General features: G+C 48.8%; 1 protein-coding gene across 2 annotated transcripts in view; it reads left to right on the top strand.

Moving 5' to 3' along the window:
• LOC119458721 (mitochondrial-processing peptidase subunit alpha-like) overlaps window positions 1–22083 on the top strand; it is a 213121-nt gene that overhangs the window by 119239 nt on the left and 71799 nt on the right. For both annotated transcript variants that reach the window (XM_037720576.2, XM_037720577.2), the window contains exon 9: window positions 9376–9587. In XM_037720576.2, coding sequence (XP_037576504.1) covers window positions 9376–9587 — 212 coding nt within the window. The remainder of the gene's footprint in view (window positions 1–9375; window positions 9588–22083) is intronic.

The raw sequence follows: 22083 nt of genomic DNA, 5'->3' as shown, positions 1-22083 counted from the left end.
AAAAAATGCATGAGTAGACAGCAGAATGTTTAACAAGCGAAGTGCTGCAAGCAGTTTTCAAATCCAACAATTGGCAATTTAGCTGCTCATCAAAGTTCATTGTTTACAGTATGGCTACTAGGGAACAAAAAAGAATTAAATTCTTATATGTATTTATGCACGCTTTATGCATTTAGCTTCATATAGCAAAAAAGTTACTATATCTACAAAGATTCCACAGCTACCTTGGTTCTCCAAAAGAAAAGTAGAAAGTTTTCTATCAAGAAAAAGGGGTCAGGCAAGGCGACACAATCTCTCCAATGCTATTCACTGCATGCTTAGAAGAATTATTCAAGCTCTTAGACTGGGACGGCTTAGGAGTGAGGATCAACGGCGAATATCTGTCACAGATCTCGGGGGCGCGGATGTTTAGGAGAGGGACTAAGACACGTATGACGGCACGGCATACGTGATTTAATGAAACAAACCGAAAGCAAGAATCCCCACTAAAAAGAAACTGAGAATAACAAACAAAGTATGTGGAACACGTACACTACGCTCGAGCGCGTTGACAAACGTATTAGCTAGTTACGCTGTCCTTATATCCAGCCTTAGTCCCGACACTCCTAACAGTCTGAAAACTCAAGCCTCTCTGGCTGCTTCGCTGCTTGAGTCGAATGTTCTCATGTTTTTGATGTCGACTCATGTGGATCCTCATTCAAGTCGCCTCACGTCTCTTCCGGGGTCGCTACTCCCGACGTGGCAATGAGGCCCAGCGGGTTAGGCCTATCGACAGGTTTGGCCGCTGCTTCCATCCGGCGCCTTGCTCAAGTGCCGACGAGGCACCCCGGGGACTGTCTTGCATGGCATTGTTGACCGGTCTCCTGTCTAGGAAGGGGGATTGCTGCTGCGGTGCCTGGGACTACTGTGGGAGGCTGCAGCAAGTCGAGAAGCCTCGCTTGAACGTCGCCAAGGTCGACGGCCATGCCTCGGCATGCCAGCGTCACGCCCTCTGGAACCGAACACTTGCTGCTCCCGTCGCCAGTATGGTGCTGGCGAGCTAACTTTCCTTGACTGAAGCCACGCGGATAATGACAGCTCATCACTGTTTTTCTCTCGATCACGGCTCGGGTCACGCGCCTCGAGTGCTCGTGGTGTTTGGAACACTGCGTGCTTTTCGTCGTCGTTCTTCTTCCGTGTGTTGCCCCTTTACTCATGACAATATCTCAGCAACCTTCGGTTTGCAGATGACATTGTCCTATTCAGCAACACTGGGGACCAATTACAACAAATGATTGAGGACCTTGACCGAGAAAGTGTAACAGTGGGGTTGAAGATTAATATGCAGAAGACAAAGATAATGTTCAATAGCCTGGCAATGGAACAAGAAATCATGATCGCCAGTCAACCTCTGGAGTGAGTACGGTTACCTAGGTCCATTACCCACAGGGGACCCTGATCATGATAAGGAAATTTACAGAAGATTAAAATTGGGTTGGAGTGCATACGGCAGGCATCGCCAAATCCTGGCTGGGAGCTTACCAATGTCATTGAAAAGAAAAGTGTACAATCATTGTATTCTACCAGTGCTAACATATGGGGCAGAAATTTGGAGGTTAACAAAGAAGCATGAGAACAAGTTAAGGGCCGCGCAAAGAGCGATGGAACGATAAATGTTAGGCGTAACATTAAGAGACAGGAAGAGGGCAGTGTGGATCAGAGAAGAAACGGGGATAGCTGATATTCTAGCTGATATTAAGAGAAAGAAATGGAGCTGGGCAGCCCATGTAATGCATAGGGTAGATAACCAGTAAACCATTAGAGTTACAGAATGGGTGCCAAGAGAAGGAAAGCGCAGTCGAGGACGGCAGAAAACTAGGTGGGGTGATGAAATTAGGTAATTTGCAGGTGGAAATTGGAATCAGCTAGCACAAGCCAGGCGTAATTGGAGATCGCATGGAGAGGCCTTCGTCCTGCAGTGGACATAAAAATAGGCTGATGATGATGATGATGAGCAAAAAAAGTTGCAGCTCTCGCTTTCCTAGATCATGGGTTCTCAAAGTGGGTTCCGCGGAACCTACGGGTTCCGCAGGCCCCTGCTCGGGGTTCCGCGAGCCACTGATAAATTTTCCCTGGTCCCGCTCTCGACAAGTGTCTTAAAACGGCGAACATGAGGTGCGCTTGATCCAAAGAACCTCCATTAGTCATGCCCGAGTTACGGTGCCCGAGTGTCAAAAAGCACATCACAGTGCGTAACAGCAACGCGCGAACTGCGCAATAAATACGCAAGCAGCTTGTAGCCACCCAACCTCTGAGAACGGGCAGCGCGCCTAAGCTTTCGCACTTGAATCTCGGAGGCCGTAACTGACCACCATGCGCCTTTCTCCTATTTGTAGATAGGGTAGGTGCCGATAGCGTGCGCACTGACCTATACGTTGGAGGACAAAAAAAAAAAAAAAAAAAAACGCGGAGCACCGCAAATGCGCGCCGCAGAAGAGCAAGAACGGCGTAGCGTCCAACCGAAACGAAGCGGCGCAGTCCGCATCGCCGTGGTCCTCAGCTTGCACCGTGGTCCGCAGCGGTAATCGTACGCGGCACATGACTGACAGCAACGCCGAAGCGCTTCGTGCCTAATTGTGCCTTTAAAGCCTCTATTCTTGCGTTTATCGCCACGCGTAACACCGCGTTCGCGGCTAGTCGCGTGCCTCCGTAAGTGCGTAGTCGCTATCTCTGATCGCGTCGATAACCACCGCAGTTTCGTCCGCAGCGGTTGCAGCAAATAGTTTCATTTTCACTCGATGCGCGCGTCGGCTGCGTGCCTTCACAACTGCATAGTCGCCTCCCATGGCAGCGTCGATAGCGACCGCAGTTTCATCCGCACTTCTTGCAGCGAAAGGTAGCTTCGTTTTGACTTGGTGCGTCTGTCAGCCGCCTGCCTTCTGAACCGCAAGGTCGCCGTCCATGATCGTGTAGATAGCGGCCGCGGTTTCGTCGACAGCGGTTGCGGCAAGCAGTAGTTTCGCTTTTACTCAGTGCAAAGCTGTCGAAGATAAAAAGCACCGGCTACATCGCGATGGACGGACAATTTGTTGGCGAGCAGCTGAGTGGCGAAAAATAATCGGGATGTGCGCCCGTTGGTGCAAAGCGCATCTCAGATGAAAACGCGCGCCGCGAAGGATGTCGCGAGGCCTTCTGCTAGCGCTAATCAGTCATGAGATGAAGAGAATTTCAGCTTCCGCACTGGTCTTGTGCTAAATAGAAACAAGATTTGACGATTCATTGAGTAAGTAAAAGCGTGTTGACGTAGTGCAGCATTTGTTTGTTTTCTTGATACCCTCGATAATACGGTTAAATCGGGGGGGGGGGGGGGGGGGGTTCCTCGGCACTTTATGGAGCTTAGCAGGGTTCCCTGGGATGAACGTACCTGAGAACCCCTGTCCTAGATCTTGCAATATTGTTGCCACAAACGAGCAGGCTGAGCGAGAAGTTCGCTTTTTGTGAAAATTGAGAAATACACGGACATCTAGATTTACTCAGGAATATAATGGAGTACTTGCCAGTTGTGTGCTACCAAGAGTATGCTACCAGTTTTAAAGGCTAGTATGCTCCTGGCATATGTGCCAGTATGTATGCCACAATATGATAAGTTTATTATCACACACAAAAAAAAAAGCGATCATGTGTCGTTTGTTGATTACCGGTGCTCCACATTTCGCAGCGAGATTGTTCATGAGGGACGGGTGGCATGTTTGGCCACCACTCACGTGGGGTGAACTGCACACCGACGCGGCATAACTGCAGTTTGTGCACATGATGACTATCTTTATGGTGAGACTGCAATCACGTTCACCTTTGCCCCCTGCCGCACCGCCACCACGCAGCTTCTGCTTTACACAAGACACCAGAGCATTTATAGAATCGAGGCTTACGATAACGAAGCATGTCCCCACTCCATGGAAGCCAGCGTGAGCAAGAAAATCCTATTTTCACTTGGTAGCCGGCATTGAAACAAAGTCTTGCAGTATTTCTTGAGCCTCCTTCACCTTCTTCAAATTGTCAGGCTGCAGTAGTTGTGCAGTAGTTGTGCTGTGTCTCATGTTTGCTCCCAATTATGTGCCAACTAGTTCATCTAGTTGCAGTATTCGTACACCATTTTCTTGAGCCTCCTTCACCTTCTTCAAATTGTCAGGCTGCAGTAGTTGTGCAGTAGTTGTGCTGTGTCTCATGTTTGCTCCCAATTATGTGCCAACTAGTTCATCTAGTTGCATTATTCGTACACCATTTTAAGTACATTATACTTCAGCTGAACCTCTGGCCTAATTTTGCTGGAATTTTTCACTGCGCTGAGATCTTGTGACAATTTAGTACTATGTTGCTGTGGTGATGATGTTGTGGTCCCAGGCGTCAAACACACAGAGATGGCACAATGAACACAGAGAGGCTTTAATGACACAGGGACGGGACTAAGACAACTTACACGATAACACACACACAATTCACTTCCTAGTTGTCTGTCGGTTACATACAGCATCACTCTCGGATGAAGTCTAATAGCGTGTCGGTGTATCGCACACTTACGGCACGAGGAGTCGCAGTGATGAATCTAGCAGCGGGTGGCGCAGAGGATGGAGGCCAGGGCAGAAGCAAGCATGTGGCGTGTTTCGCGTCCAAGCCTTTCGGTGTTTAATTTTTCCTACCCATTTCAGCATGCTTTCCGAAAGCACTTATCGTGTGATTCCCAACTCGCCAAATTCACCCACGACATTCTGCTTATCATGGACAGGTACCTGCAGATCGACGCCGTTTTCTTAGATTATTCAAAAGCTTTTGATAAGGTGCCTCACGAACTCTTACTGCAAAAACTATCTGGACTTGGAATTTGCAATAACTTGCTCAGATGGATTGACCAATTCCGATCCGGGCGCACACAATACACTTCCACAAACAATCACCGCTCACCTCTTACCGATGTGACTTCGGACGTCCCTCAGGGCGCCTGTCTGTCCCCTTTATTATTTCTAATCTATTTGAATGACTTGCCTACTAGCATACATTGTAAACTAAGACTTTTCACAGACGACTGCGTAGTTTACAACACTGTTAACTTCTGTGACGATGTTCTTTGCCTGCAGCGTGACCTCGATGCCATCTCGTCATGGTGCGAAAAATGGCACATGCCTCTCAACTTATTGAAATGCAAATCGATGTCTTTTACCCAAAAGCGCAGTCCCTTTCAGTCCACTTATCGCATTAGCTCTGTCAGCATCAGCACCACTTCATCTTATAAGTAAGTACCTGGGTCTTATTTTGACGTCATCACTCTCTTGGATAACATATATTGAAACAATACGTTACAAAGCTGCGCACTCACTCGGGTATCTACAAAGAAATTTTAAAAAGGTACCCCCAGAAGTGAGGAAGTTGGCGTACGTGACATTTGTCTGTCCACAACTCAAATTTGCTTCCGCTGTCTGGCATTCATCTCAAGATTACCTAGCCGCATCATTGGAATCCGTTCAAAATCGAGCCACCCGCCTTCACTTCACATTATTCACGGTACACTAGTATCACTTCCTTGAAGCAAACAATAGGTCTGTGAACACTGAAGTCACGCCACATCATATCTCGTCTTTGTTTGCTGCACTCCTTCTTTTGCAATCCACTGCACCACCTTCTTAAACCACCATTGCGAACTTCCTCTCGCATAAGTCACAGTTCTGCCATAGCTCGTTTACCTGGCCGCTCATCTGCCATGACCACTTCCTCCTTTCCTGATGCAATCGTTTATTGGAATGCGCTCCCTGACCACTTCGTTACCTGTACTGACCGCAAAAAATTTCGTGAATACCTAACAAATCACTTTGAATAACTTTCTGTTCCCAGTGTACATCGTTCATGAACCCATCATAAACCACTCGGAATAGTCTACGCTTGTCAACCATTCCACCTAGTGTATTTTTTTTTGTTCGCGAACGTATTGCTATGTTGCTTCTTTAAATTCGTAATTTTTGTTTGATTGTTTAAAGTCGTACAAAATCAGCAATGCTTCTTTTTTTGTTGTTGTTTTGTACGTGACCACTTTTACACATGTTTGTATTGCCCCCCCTTGTGTAATGCCTTCAGGCCTTCAAGGTGATAATAAGTGAAATAAATGGATGCATTTCTTCATTCAGCGGCGGACAGCTTGTGTTCACTAGAAATGTTTGGTGGGACTGTACGTGGTATCTTCTTGCACATAAACACTTATGCATGTTACGCACCAGTGTATCTTCTGAAACGCAATTCACGTGCCTTTTATTTACTGTAAACATCGATGTTGGTATAATAAAGCCGTTTATTTGCGGCAAGTTGGTGTGATTGGCGTTGTGATTTCGCTAGGCTTATGCAGCAGTGCCAACCTTCAAAGGTTCGCGCTGCTGCATAGGCCAAGCTAATTCTGAGTGCCAAATAAGAAGAAAAATATATATTATGTGAACGAGTTAAAACTGGGATATAGCTGGCCAAAGCAAGCAGGCAGTGCTGCAGCAATAGCAGAAGCAGACGACATTGGCGTCGGTTGTCTGCTATGCGGTACCCCCCCCACAAGCGTCATTGCGCTTTCGATACACGTTTAACTTTCTAACCAACTACAAATTATTCAGACGTCGCCTGCCATTTTTAAATTTTGATTATAAGTGAATAATATTCAAAATATCACCTAGTATTAGTAACTAAACATTTTTCTAGTATCAGTGCAACTACCGTTAGAATTCAGGCGGCGCTGGCGTCGCCTGCGAAAACCGGCCCCATTGGCTCTATCGGAATGTCACAGGCTTGGCAGAAGCCTGGCACACGACGAGCCACTCGCGTGACAGCTGGGTCGGGACGTCTGCCCACCACAGTGTAGACTGTTCTGAAGACTCGGCTGCACCGAAACACGCCGGCGTCAGATGCTCGCACAGCAGTGGAGCAGGCCGGTTCGGGCACAGGGATAGCCTGACCTGTTCTCCCAGCTCACCCAGGAAGACCGGCCTAGGGTAGATGGACTGCGCGGCTCGTGAGGCACGAAGGCTCAGACCAGGCACACAGTTCGGCCCGCTCTCCCAGCTCACCCAGGAAGACCGGCCTTGGGTAGATGGACTGCTCGGCTCGTTTGGGAAGAAAGCCCAGACCAGGCAGCTCAGGCTGGTGACATGGGGTGCGATTTGTACGCGTTCCAAAATGGAACGGAGGCGGTCCGTTTCATCGAGCCGCACACGATTGGTCAATTTGATCGTCACGGTTCAAATTGAGCAATCGTGTGCGGCTCACGGTTCAAATTGACCAATCGTGTGTGGATCGATGGAACGGACCGCCTCCGTTCCATTTTGGAACGCGTACAAGATTGCGCCCATGGCTGCCCCTTCCGCCCAGGCACCAGCTCTTCCTCGTCCGTCGCGCACCACCACAGTCATGCACATTCAGCCGTGCAATTCAAACATAGACTAAACTCCTACCACAGTTGCAGTGCATTACTTGAATAAGTTAGAAGCACGATGCCATCACCAACCATTGTTAGACAGAGTGTGCTGTTTTGCAGTGAGTGATGGCGATTTGTGTGGCGCTAGTGCAGAAGGTGTGTGTCCTTTGGTCCCATGTATTGCGCTTCACCATAGCAGTGACGCGACCGCTGCGCCAAACTGCGCCGAGAGATGAACCGTGCCACATCCTGTTACACTTCAGCAAAATGTGAGAAATCTGCGCCCACTCTGCGCCCACTCTGCGCCCACTCTGCGCCGAAAGGGTGACCCGGGCTTTTAAGAACACAACTAATTCCTCCAGTACGGTTTTATCGCACCATCGGAAGTGGCATGGCGAAGACCAGTGGCTGCATTAGCTCCGCGGTGGACCTAGTCAAGTCTCTCCCGTGGATCGTAGTGCTGCTTCTTCCGTGAGCTATTGTCTGTGTTCAGTACCTTCCACCTGGACGCGTGTGGTTTGCTTAGGCAACGGGACAGCCTTGCTTTTCAAGCGGCAGCAAGCGATCGCTCTGGCGCCAAGCCATATCCCGCACTCCTCTCCTGTATGACCAATGTAAAACGGTGACCAAAGTTTCAGATGCTGTGTGGTGTCTCGCACTTGAGTTTTCGAACATAACATACACATTGGCGCAGGCGTGGCTGCCATGAACAATTTTTTTGCTATTCAATTTGTTGCCTATCCCCCACTTTTGTTGGCATGTCAATTTCATGTTCGTACGGCTGCTGCAAATTTTTTGGTTGGCTCGCCACCGAACAGCGTTAGATACTGACGAAGTGCCACTAGTTAGGCCTTGCTGTTTGTACGGCCGTGGCAGCAGGTCATCGCGGCGAGATGGCCTCCGAAGCGGTTTACTGGTCCCAGATGGTTGGGACCAGTAAACCTTATTGGGCGTGAGGTCAATCATGTCTGTGTCTAGACTCCCACTTATGAATGTGAAATTATTCTGCTATCAAATTTGATGATGAATATCTCAGAATGAAAGCGTTCTTGAAGAATTAAACAAAATGAAGCTGTCTTCAAATTGATCACTGAAATTTTAGTTTAAACATATATGCCTAAACGTGGGATAAAACAAAAACAACTTTTTGCTCGCTCTACTTGTCTGCAAAAGCTGTGTTTGCCAAAGCAGATTAACTACATATGCAAGCAACTTATCTGCAAAGATAGCATTTATTTTATCAAGATTACCAATGCTTTAACTTTAGAGGACTTGTATAATCTGGAGAGGACGTTGTTTTGAGAGCAAAGCAAAAATAAAGAAATAAATCAAACTTGCCAATTTAGGGAGGTAACAAAGGAGAGTGCGCCTATTACATTAGGCTCTTCTGTTATTATCAACATATATACCTTTTCTTTCTTTTTTTTTTTTCATAGAGTGCTCCGTCTTAAAGGGTACTTTTATAGCAGCGAGATCATGCTGAAGGTTCTCAAAACTCCTCTGAAGTCTGTACGTAGCAGGTTCAAGTGTTTCCGTGCTTTTCTAAGCCACTGAAGTGCTTTATAGCACAATTTAGGACTCTACCGCTTCGTCGCAGTTCATAGTAATGACTGTGATGACGGGGGGAGGGTCTTTAGTGTTTGAACTTTGGATTGAGTTTATGAAGCAGCAACCACTCACTGCTTTCACATGGCTTGCCCAGTGTAAAATTTCCATATAATATAGCTTGCAACCACTTTCATAAACCTGTTCTGAAAGTCTGTTTTGCTGTTCTAATATGGCAAGGGCCATAGTACAAGAAATGTCTCTGATTTATTTTGCATGAACCAGTAATTAAGCAATGCCCTCAAAATACTAAACAGCATCTACCGCAAAATGCAAGCCCCGTGTGAAATTTGATTGCGAGTGCGAGAGTAGTTTAGCGGGAGGCGTGCAACCACTGGTTGTTTGGATGCCAGGTGGAGAAGGACCTGTCGAACGTGAGTCCTGGCCAGACTCCGATCCCCGAGCTGGCACACTTTGTGCTGGGCCTGGAGAGCTGCTCGCACCAGGACCCCGACTTCATTGCCTACTGTGTTCTCAACATGATCATGGGCGGTGGGGGTTCCTTCTCGGCCGGTGGACCTGGCAAGGGCATGTACACCCGCCTCTACACCAACGTCCTCAACCGGTAAGTTGGTTACTCGAGAGTCATGTCAGTACAGGGGTGATTAAGTAGCCGTGGTGCATTGTAAGAAGCTTAGAAGGACAAACCCCAAGACTACGCATTTCAAAAGTCGAGTGCTCATAGCAAATGAAATAACACAAGTATGCAACACGCTGCAAAATAAAGTCTAAAGGGAAGTGCTGTTAGACAGTAGCACTGATGCCTCTCCTGTGTTTCTAGGATGTAGTGAGCATCTTGTTGGCATGCATTTCACAATGGCCGGCAAGTAAGTGAAGCCAAGTCTAGTCTTGGGTGCCAACTGGCCCAACATTGCTTGCTGCTGAGAGTGGTTACACTGTGGTGCAAGCTAGGAACACTCTGACAGGGGCCACTGCCCAGAGCAGAAGGGAAGAACTTTATGCACGTTCAGCCTGCTCTGCCGAAACTCTCAAGAGTGTTTGCATATGCATGCTGACAGATCAGTGTTTCCAGACTGCCTTTCTAGAAATCCATCAGCTACAACTGTGCAGAGTTAGTTTAAGGTTGCGAGCTTTCCCTCTCGTGGTAAGCTAGAATTATGATAGCCAACACGTGTGGCTTGCATGCCTAGGTATGAGCATTGCAGACCCATGCAATAAGTGTTCAACCATCAGTCAAGATAGCAAAGCGACAAACAGGTCTGACTCCCAGGCGAACCCATCTCACTAGGGGCGTGCGAATACTTAAATATTACTGAATCGAATCAAATAGGGAATGAGCGAATGGCAACCATGCAGTTCTCACGGTATGTGGCCGACACGCGCACTGAATCAAAACGAAACCACGATCGCTATCGATGCGATCATTGACGGTGACCATGCAGTTCTGTAAGGCACGTGGCTAATCTGGGCACAGAGTCAAAACGAAACCGTGGTCGGTATTCACGCGATCATGGATGGTGACCACGCACTTCTGAAGGCACGCAGTCAACACAGTTTTATGCGCAATGGTAAACGCAAGAATAAAGGCTATAAAGGCACAACTAGGCACAAAGCGTTCCAGCGCTCCTGTCATTCACGTATGATTTCCACTGATGATTACAGCAATGTAGAGATTTCGTATGGACGCTAGCTTAATTTTTGCCAGTTAGCATCGCACATATGCCGTGCTCTGTGCTCGCCCAACTCCTAACCTAACCTAACCAAGGTAACTGATGTACGGCCAAACAAGTCCAAATGAACGAGAGTTTGATTTCATTAAATAAAGCATAAGCCTGCCGGCACCAGAGGACGAGTCTGAATCATTCGATTTTCCAAATTAACGAGGGTCGATTTAACTCTTTCCCTACCATGGGGAAAATAGGTGTTTTTTGTATGTTATGGCAGATGTTTTTTTCTGAAGTAACTACTGAACTCAATATTTAATGTAATACATAAACAGAAAGCAAAATGAATGCACTTTTCGTGCATAAAAATTTTATTAACGAGATGTATATGATAAAAAATATATAAATTGTTAAAATCAAGATTGTGAAATAAGAATGAACGAACTTTGTAAAGACACGCTTGTATCTACTCAGAAAAGAATGTTATGAAAATTATGAGGTATACAAAATGTATTGCTGTCTATTAGGCACTCTCTCTGAAAAAATGAAAATTTTTTATTGACCAGGTATTCTGCTACAAAAATTTAACTGCAAGCACTACAGTTGGGCGTGCCGGGCTGCGGCCGCCGATGTTCCGGGTTTGCACTTTTGACCCTTACGCAGTCGTTCAGTCGTCTTCTCTCTCGCGGCACCGAGCTGTGGATGCACCAAAATTGCTCATGCTCCTGAACTGCCTTGCGTCACCTGCAGCTTATGCATTGGTGCAGGAATGTGTACTGGCATGCATATGTGAAGTAATAGATACATCCAGGATGTATCTGATGCTTCATCAAAGCTCAGGTCCAAAAATGCCAACTTGGGCATATTTTACGTAGTTTCTTATGGCTAGAGGAAGTTGCTGGAAGTTGCTTATGGCTAGAGGAAGCTGCTGGATAGAACTGTGTAGTGACATAATGTAGTGCAAGGACACAGACATCATGGGTGCTACCAAGCAGCGCCAACTCGCCCGATAGGGCATTCCAACTTGTGTTCTGGCAAGCCAGCTGCTGGGTGGCTCAAATCATAGGTGGGGTGTTGAAACTCTGCAGCACCCTATGCGCGGCGTGGCATATAGCGAAGCAAAGTGGTTTTCATGTGGTCAACTGTTGTTGAACTGTGTGCACGTTTCCACTGTGAGTTGTGCGCGCGCTATTGAGTTGCCTGCCATTTCTTTGCTTTTAAATCAATGCAAATTTGCTACTGTAAGTGCCAATGTCATGGTAGTCACTGTTAACCCTTTCTATGTCACCTGTACGGTCTCCACCTTCTCCAGGCTGATGTGCCCAGCAACATCAAATTGGCAAGCTCTGAGGTAGTTTGGCTCTCTGGGGCATATTTCAGAAAAGCATGTTTTCTCATCTTTCTGGGTTTGCTCACTTAACATGCTGTGGAATGCGCCACTACCGCAGTGTTTCCCTGTTCACATTGAACCAAGTCGGGCTACAGTTAAACCTGGATATAACGAAATTGACAAATGCCCGAAAAAATTCGTTATAAAGAGGATTTCGTTATATGCAGGTTCGGCACGAAAATTCGAAAAAAAAAACGCTTGCCGTATTTACTCGATTCTAACGCGCCTTCAATTGTAACGCGCACCCGTTTTCCATTTTCGTCGAAGCACTCATCCTTGAAATGTCACACCAGGTACCTGATGCGTGGACGCGTGTCGTTTTGCACAAGCGCGAGGCATCGGAAACGAAGAGCGAGCGTCACGATGGCGTCGTATAGTGTTACAGTAGAACCCCGCTTTTACGTTCCCGGGGGCTGCGTTTTCCCGGCTGTTAGGTCGTTTTCGGCCGGTCCCGGCACAGCTCCCATAGAACCCAATGCATTGGTAACCCCGCTTTGCGTCGCAACTGTGGGACTGTTCCCGCATCATACGCGAACTGTCACCCCGCGCCGGTCCGAGCGGCCATTTTGACTTTTCATGTCGCTTGGCTTGGTGGCTTGACGATGGCATTGGCCGCCCAAAGTGCCGGGGGCGACAACTATGACGTATTTTCGGTTTCCGCCAGCAAAAGTATGGCCCTTGAGATCCGTATTTGCTATATAAAGATGGTGTCCATGACGCGTTGTGGCCCTAAAATTAGTTTTCGCTCATAGATATTCGGTATAAAGTCCAACGGCGATAACGCAGTCGCCGCGCGCCGTATGCTGTGTGTGCGAGTGAAAACGTGCGAGGGGAGCCGACGACCGCGTACGGCCACGCTAGCGGCAAAAAAAGCGCGCGTCAGCGCCTTGCCGCGAGGCCACCGTGGCAAGCGCGTCTCGCCGCGCAGCAGCGCGATAAGATCTCCCGCGCTCTCCGAACGAGCGAGCAACACCGTGAGCGCTCGTTGTTTCATGCGAGAGACGACGATCGTCGATTGAAAACCTGGCGCGGACCGGCGGCGGTCCGGTTGTGATTAAAGCCCCTATATATAAAAAGGTTTGCAGATGACATTGTTCTATTCAGTAACAATGGAGACGAATTACAACAAATGATTGAGGACCTTGTCGGGATATGGGGGGATGCCAGCGGCCCTCTGCCTCGACACACCGAGCCCCGCGGTTGTGGATGCAACCGCGGTCCGGTACAAGCTCGAGGAAACAAAAGACGACAACCACGTGTACACTCGGAAAGCATTTATTACGACTGCAACTAACACTTCGAGCAGGCCAGCTAGCTATAGTTGACATCGCTGAGGGTTCCCTCGAAGAGAATAATACACTAGGTAAAGAAGGGCTTCCGACTTACCAACTGGGGAATACGGGGGGGGGGGGGGGGGGGGGAGGCGGCGTTTGCCGCGGCAAGAACGCGGTTGACTAACCACGTGCGGGAAAACGGGAGCAGCGGCGGAGACTTCCGCCGTCGCCGCTTGCTGGAGACCAAAGAGACCCGGGCGATATCAGCGGGATGTCACGTGACCCACCCGGTGGCGCTGATAGCGCTTGCGATTCCCGCGCACCGCCCCGCGGAAGGAAAGTTTCCCCTCTGCGGCGGTTATGGGACCCGAGGATTCCCACAACCTTAATCGCAAAAGTGTAAGAATTGGGTTGAAGATGAATATGCAGAAGACAAAGATAATGTTCAATAGCCTGGCAAGGGAACAAGAATTCAGGATCGCCAGTCAGCCTCTAGAGTCTGTAAAGGAGTACATTTATCTAGGTCAATTACTCACAGGGGACCCTGATCACGAGAAAGAAATCTACAGAAGAATAAAATTGGGTTGGAGTGCATATGGCAGGCATTACCAAATCCTGACTGGGAGCTTACCACTGTCGTTGAAAAGAAAAGTGTACAATCATTGCATTCTACCGGTGCTAACATATGGGGCAGAAACTTAGAGGTTAACAAAGAACCTCGAGAATAAGTTAAGGACCGCACAAAGAGCGATGGAACGAAAAATCTTAGGACTAACGTTAAGAGACAGGAAGAGTGCGGTGTGGATCAGAGAACAAACGGAGATAGCCGATATTCTAGTTGACATTAAGCGGAAGAAATGGAGCTGGGCAGCCCATGTAATGCATAGGGTAGATAACCAGTGAACCATTAGAGTTACAGAATGGGTGCCAAGAGAAGGAAAGCGCAGTCGAGGACGGCAGAAAACTAGGTGGGGTGATGAAATTAGGTAATTTGCAGGTGGAAATTGTAATACGCTAGCGCAAGACAGGGGTAATTGGGGATCGCAGGGAGAGGCCTTCATCCTGCAGTGGACATAAAATATAGGCTGATGATGATGATGATGATATAAAAAGTAGCGTCACGCTTTGAAGAATGCCGCCGCCTCCTCGCACACCCTGTCCGAGGCCGCCGCCGCGTCGGTATTGGCCTAATGGCATCACGTGGACCGTCGAGCCCCTGGGCGCTGGCTGCGTTTGTTTACGATCACGCTCCATCGTCATTTTCGCCCGAGAAGCGTCTACCGACTGGCGAGGAGCACAACGATAGCGGCGATCGTCGGCGATTGTCGAATCTGATCATCGGTGAAAGATAAACAAGTGCACGTGTTTCAAGCGGTGTAGGTGGCGCCATGGTCAAAAAAGGAGCGCGAAAGAGAGGACAACCGAGGAGGAGGGAAGGCGGAGGAGGAGAGTGTCGCTACTTTTTATATAGAGGGACTTTAGATGTGATGGCTCAGTGACGTCACCCTCGTCGCTCTTGATTGGTTCTTCATCTCGTGGCACGCGGCATTTGCCGCAGAACCCCCGATTCCTGCCGCTTTTGCCGCGCGCGGCATGACGCATTGCCGCGCGTTTTTGCTGCTAGCGTGGCTGTACCCTAAATCTCGCGCGCGGAAGAAAATGCACAGAGGAAGCGCACCTTCTTTCTTTGCGCTCGAGGCACCGGCGAGGGAGCGAGGGGGGAGGGATAGCGGGGCGGTGTTGTACTGTACTCTGGCATCAACTACTGCGTACTGCGCGGCGGCACGCGGTCGGGCGGGCCGTATCTTGAAAGCGATCTGCGTTGGGGCAGAGTCTAGCAGTGTAGATGCGTCGTCGGCTCGTAGCTTTGTACGGGCCGCGTGTTCTCGGCGCTCAGTTTTCGTTGAAGCGATAGACAACAGCACGAAGGTCAGTTCCCAGCGTGCTTCCAGCGGTGCTTCCACACGCCGCCAGCGTTTGAGAGCGCGTGTCCGCGCTCATCTAGTGTGATGGTGTTACAGCGTGTACCAGTGCGTCGGCAACATCAACTGGAAAAGGAGAGAGTGCCGGTTTGGCGGGCTATACCAGCTGCAGCAAGCGGCAGGATCAGGTTTGAATGAAGGGAGGGGGAAAGGTCACGCCCGCGGTAGCAAGATCGCGGGGTCGAGGGATGCAGGCCCGCCTCGCATTCTGTCGCGGCAGAGAAGGTGCTTCCGGTTGCTGCTCGCGCAAAAATGACGAAATTTGGGGCGAAATCTCTAGGTTGTCGGAGGGGAAAATTCGTTATATCGAGGGGGTCTCCCGCTGCCACTTCGTTACGTAGAGGTCTCAAATACATGTGCTTCTATGGAGTAACGGCGGGAAATAGAAAAACTTAGTTATATCCAGGAATTCATTATATGGAAGTTCGTTATAAGCAGGTTTAACTGTAGTTGGTGTTACCATCCCTGTTCACATGTTCATTTTTCTGCCATCTTTTGTGCTTTTATGTAAGGTTTATTTTTTGACCCTGACACTGTGGCACTATCGTGTGTGCCGAGAACGAAACTAGGTAGCAGATTAAAAACGAAGACACCCGTGTGTGAATCATGCTAAGAGTGCGTTTGCCGTCATTCTGCGTAACAGAAAATAAACCGTTGTGTAATATCCGAGACACTGGGGTTGCATCACATCCAGAAAAAACACCCATCGGTATGTTTTTACTCAAGTTACATTTTTAACATGAAACTGAAATGAAAAGCTGTAAACAACTGCCTCACATTTGTGGGCCTTCAGGGTATCACTGGGAGAAAATGTGATGTATGGCTTTATTTACTTGTTCGTGTTTTCGTATCGTATGTCCGTTCATGAGCTTCAATTGTTTTGGCCTGTGTCGTGGCATGCTTTAGCCAACATGCAATACATAATATTAGTCCTGTGACTAGGCTAACATCTCCAGCTATACAATTAAAGATTTCAGATTGGTTTACCAAACACTACACCACCCAATTCGGTGACGGAGGAGGAGAGTGTCGCTACTTTTTATATAGAGGGACTTTAGATGTGATGGCTCAGTGACGTCACCCTCGTCGCTCTTGATTGGTTCTTCATCTCGTGGCACGCGGCATTTGCCGCAGAACCCCCGATTCACCTGCGGTGTGCAACTTACTAATTTTAGGGCACTCCTTCGACCGCAGGAGTGCCCTAAAATTAGTAAGTTGCACACCGCAGGCCCTTGGGAACATAAATACGCTTTTGTTTTATGCCCAAGCTAAGCCTAAAACAATCGCATTTTGTTGAAGGTATGATCGCAAATTTAGTATCAGACAGGCACCCGTGGCACAAAGCATTTCATATTGTTTTCTACTTAGAATAGCGTAGTGCCCGCAAGCATCATCACATATACCACTGCTGCTCCACTCAAATGGCACTTAGTTATATCACCCTTATTTCTGCTAGTAGAGCTGCAATGGATAACTTGGGCGACACAATACTTATTGACCTAGAAATAGGCTGATCGTAGTTTTACTCATTTCAGTCGCACTTAAAAAAAAAAAAAAAAAGGTGCAGCAACTGCTCCAAACGGCGACGACAGCATTAGTGCGCCATGCGGCCACTCAATGTTTTGATAGCTGAACATGTTTTTTTTCTTGACTTGACTTCATTTTTTGCCAACAGCTAAGTAATGAAGAGAATGCGTTTGTAAGCCTTGTAAGAAGAAATGGGGTGAACAGAGGCATATTTAATCATTAGTTGGCCCTGCCAAATGCATTGCAAGATGGGAGAGTCGCACTCTTGTGGGTGCCACCAACACCGTTTTTCCAAAGGCAGCGAAATATGTGTGCACATACCTTTTTCCAGTGTGCAGACACAAGGAACAAACTACAAAGAGTGTTTATTAAGTGCAGCAACATCTTTTTAAAGTTTGTGTGCCACATTACGTCATTGCGTGAGCACCAGCTAGCCCAACAGAGTCCTGTCCCGGAAGCACTGGGGCTCTGACCGCAAATGCCTTGTGCAGTGGCATGATTTATGGCCCTGCCAGACAGTCATGCTTGCGTGTCCAGTGCATAATCAAGAGCTACGCCTAGCAACCGATGCCTACGGGACATCGCCCAGTTTGTACTCGGCCTTGGAACATAGAAGAATGCAACTCATGCTTGCCTACGTGCTCAGAGTTAGATCGTCGCCAGAGCACTAACATTATCACCTGCTGCGGTACACGGCTACACTACACAAACAGACCACATGCAATTAACATGCAATTAGAATACTTCGGTATGAGGAAAAATGTTGCGAATACAATGTCCCTAATGAGGCACTTTCTGCTGCTAACGGGCCAACTGGATTACCCTCTTGGAGCAATTTTACACAGTTTCTTGATTTTTCGTTAACACACTTCAAGAAGTGGGATACCCCATGTGAACACATATGACAACAGTTTTGCACAGTACAAGAAACATACAACACTCACACCGAATTTTACACTGATGGGTCAAAGACGCAAAATTATGTGGGAAGCAGTGTCGTTAAAGGTACGTGGGAACATACTGTTATGCTATCACAGTTGCATCAGTTTTCACAGCTGAATGTTATGCTCTGTGGATGGCAGTTGAAAAAATTATAACAGGCAAACACACAAAAGCAGTCGTTTGTACAGATTCTTTGAGTGCTCTGAAGGCATTTAATTTGCAATCAGACCACGAACCCTTCATGGGCGATATTTTAAACATGTCCCAAGTATGTCAAGGTCAATCCTTTCACTTCTGCTTGGTCTCAAGCCACGTTGGGATTCCAGGAAAGGAAAGGCGGATGAGTGTGCAGCTAAGGCAAAACACCAGACTATTTCGAAAATAAAGGTACCGGTTAGGGATAGGTTTCAAGCTATTCGCCAAGCGCTGACCTTCAAATGGCAATGCGAATATAATTTGAGAGAAAACAACAAACCGCAACTTATTAAATCTGTCTTTGTGAATGGAAAACCTGTTACCACCAAGAACGATTCATTGAAGTAAATTTGTGCCGACATTGAATAGGGCGGGCACACACCTCACGCACAATTATTTCTTGAAAAAGGAAGAACAACCAATATGCGATAACTGCCAGGAACCATTAACAGTGATGCACATTCTAATCACAACTCCACATATTGAAACAGAAAGAAAATGCTTCCGGTGAATTATACAAATTACACATGCTTTTACACCCTGCTTTGATTTTGGGAGATGAACCACTTGTGCCCCTTGCACAAGTCCTGAACTTTCTTGAAGAAACCGGTTTTATAAATATTGTTACGCCCGCGAAAGGCGTTTATTGAACAGCCAGCCAGGCAGAGTTAGTCGCGACGGCCTTGATCAGCTGAGCGCTTGTCGAGATTCAGCTAGCCAGCCGCACGTCGTCTTTCTCTTCACCCGTCTTGGATGCCCCACATTCTGTTAAGGCGTAAACCTCGAAAGCACGTAAAAGTGTCACATTTCCCTCCACGCAGACGAAGCCCACCGGGTAAGTCAAACAGGCTGTCGAGAGACGAAAGGCTTTAAACGGGCGACATGCGTAATTTCAGTCTTTGCTGACCGTCGGCCATTTGATGTGAGGCGTGCTATACGGTAAGTCAATTCGCTTATACAATCCGTGATAACATATGGCCCCACATAGTGGGCCAGTAGCTTTTCACATAACCCACGTTTTCTTGCTGGTTTCCACAGCCACACAAAGTCACCAGGGTCATATATCACGTGTCGGCGTCGGCGGTCGTAGCGTGCCTTCGAGCGGTCTTGTGAAACTAGCGTGCGCAAAGAAGCAAGTCGTCGGGCCTCTTCAGCAAGAGAGACGGTCTCGGATAGACAAAGATTATCGTGGCTTGAAAACGGGAAGGTAGTGTCCAATGTATAATGCGGCGGACGAGCATAAAGAAGAAAGAAGGGGCTGTAGCCCGTAGTTTCGTGCTGTGAGGTGTTGAATGCGTACGTAATGAAAGGTAGCACGCTGTCCCAGTTCTTATGATCGGACGCGACATACATGGACAGCATGTTAGTGAGGGTTCTGTTGGTGCGCTCCGTAAGGCCGTTTGTTTGTGGATGATACGGGGCGGAATGTCGAAAACTTGAAGCACATAGACGGAGCATCTCTTCGACCACGTCTGCAGTGAACTGGCGCCCACGATCGCTGATGATGACTCTGGGAGGTCCATGTCGCAGAATGACGAAACGCAGCAGAAAAATACATACTTCGGTGGCAGTAGCCGATGGTATAGCAGCTGTCTCACAGTAGCGTGTCAAGTGATCGGCACACACGACAATCCAGCGATTCCCATCAGATGACCGCGGGAATGGACCGAGTAGGTCGATGCCGACTTGCTCGAAAGGAGTGCTTGGGGGTGACACTGGATGTAGTCGACCAGGCGGAGCGCTCGTCGGACGCTTGTGACGTTGGCACTCATTGCAGCTGGACACGTACTGGTCGATCGTCTGACACATTTTAGGCCAGTAGAACCTTTCTTGCGTGCGGTAGAGCGTTCGCGCCGATCCCAAATGACCAGAAGTTGGGTCGTCATGCATAGCGCGCAAGATGGAAACACGGAGACTCTCCGGGACCACCAGGAGATATCGTGGGCCTGTAGAAGAATAGTTATTTTTGTACACTACTCCGTCACGAACGCAGAAACGAGTGGATGGTGCTGATTTCCTGGCAGTAGTGAGCAGTGGCTCTAAAGTTCTGTCCTTTTGCTGCTCGATCTTGAAGGTATTAATATCAGGAAATCCGGGCTCCAATGATGCGATATAGCGATCGAAGTTGTCAGCGTCGCAGTCCGTCGTCGGCAGCGGAAGGCGCGAGAGGCAGTCAGCGTTGGCGTGCCGTCGGCCGCTTTTATAAGAAACGGTAAAATCATACTCTTGTAAACGAAGTGTCCAACGCGCAAGCCGACTTGACGGATCACGGAGATTAACCAGCCAGCAAAGAGAATGATGGTCTGTCACCACAGTGAAGGGGCGTCCGTACAGGTATGACCGGAAGCGCTGTACTGCGAAAATCACTGCGAGACATTCTTGCTCTGTGACTGTGTAGTTGCGCTCAGACTTGCTTAAGGAGCGACTCGCATAGGCAACGACGTGTTCTTTGGCGTCGACTCCAATACCGCTAGCGTCCGTTGTGGGGTCTCACATGTGCTCTTGGGACAAAGGAACGACACATAGTAGTGCAAACAATCAAAAGGGCATTTATTGCACCTTTCATACACTAATACATACTAGCCGAATTACAACCAATAGAACATTCACACGGGCGCGCGACAAATCAAGGAAGTCCGACTCACCGCGACCCGATAGCGAGCGAATACGTTCGCCCCATGCTATGACACCATCGCCTAGTCGTTCACGTGTACGGTCACGCGAACGGTGGCGCGCTCGAACGATCCGTGTTCGTCCATACCGGTGTCCCGCTCTAAGCCTCGCGCGACGGTCGCGCGAAGCGGGCCGGCGCACGCGCGAAGCGTTCGTGCGTGTTGGTCGCCGATCCCCAGCCAAAGAGAGAGCGCCTCCGACCTTTTTCTCCCAAGTGACCCCGGCGTTTCGGTGGCGTTAGCATCGCGACACTAGCGCCATCTCTCGCAACGCGCCGCAACCACCGCCGGTAGCCACGCAGAGAAGCCGGACTACAGGAGACATGCGGGGAAAACAACATCAGGGGACGCGTGAGAGTCGCGCATTCCCACATCCCCCCAACCTTAAATCACTACACATACGCCGGCGAAACATGTCACAAGGCCTATCAACGCGCGCGTCGCGAACAAAAGTTAGTACATGCGACAGTGGCGCCGCCGAGTAAATGTCCACGCATTATCCACAACGTGCGAGCCGACATTGACTCTGGGGTTCACCGCTGGCATCCGTTGGTCACAGCACCACGTCTGCAGATTCGATGGCACGACTCCAGCCCAGGACTCCGGAAACGGCGACGCAGAAGTCGGCACGAGCAAGCGTCGCTCGCGCCCTGCTGACTAGAGCCGCAGTAGCCGTTGGTGACTGCCGGCTCTTTTCCCAGCCGCCGAGGGTTGCGAGCCGGACATTGGCGGCCGCCGAAGTCGCTGCGCCGACATTGACCACAGGCATCTCCAAAGCCTGGGGTAGCTCGATTGTAGTCCGGGGCAGCAGCGCTGACGATGTGCAGGTGACAGCAAACCAGGGGTGACTCCGCTCACGCTGCGTACACTCAACGCACTCGACAAACACTAAAGTAGTGCAAGGGAGAGGAATTCGGCATACGCATCGCCCACGTGGTACGATGTTCAATTCGGCTAGCAAAATTTCGGGTGGCATTTCAGATGCTAAGTTCACGTGAACAAAGCTTGTTTTTTTTTTTTTTTTTTTGAGTCGCACGAGTAATTTCAATTCGTGCGAGGCGAACTAATGAGGGAAGAAAGGTGCGACATCTCAACACCACGGTCCCCCAGGTTGTGTCCCTCAACGTGCGACAGGCGGCTTTGTTAAGCCTTAGGCCTAATGCGTCGCTACTTTGACAACAACCGGCATCCAAAAAAAAACAACAACACTCAAAATGGGCACAAGAACAGGCAGCCGCGAGGAGACGTTAGCTCTGTGAGGTGGTCCTACTCCGCTCGGTGCACACAGCATCCGAGTTGACGGCGCCCACCGTCCCAGACGGTGTCGGAGCGCCCGGTGCCAGGCCGCAATACCAGTCAGCCCGTAGCGGCACCCGTGGCCCGCGGCCACCCGGCTCCCTGAGCCTCGACTTCCGAAGTCAAAGATATAGAAGAAGCTATTTACATAAGAAATT

This window comes from Dermacentor silvarum, chromosome 7, assembly GCF_013339745.2.
Source record: "Dermacentor silvarum isolate Dsil-2018 chromosome 7, BIME_Dsil_1.4, whole genome shotgun sequence".
NCBI lineage: Eukaryota > Metazoa > Arthropoda > Arachnida > Ixodida > Ixodidae > Dermacentor > Dermacentor silvarum.
Note: the sequence above shows the minus strand (reverse complement) of the source record. Positions and strands in the feature narration are given on the sequence as shown.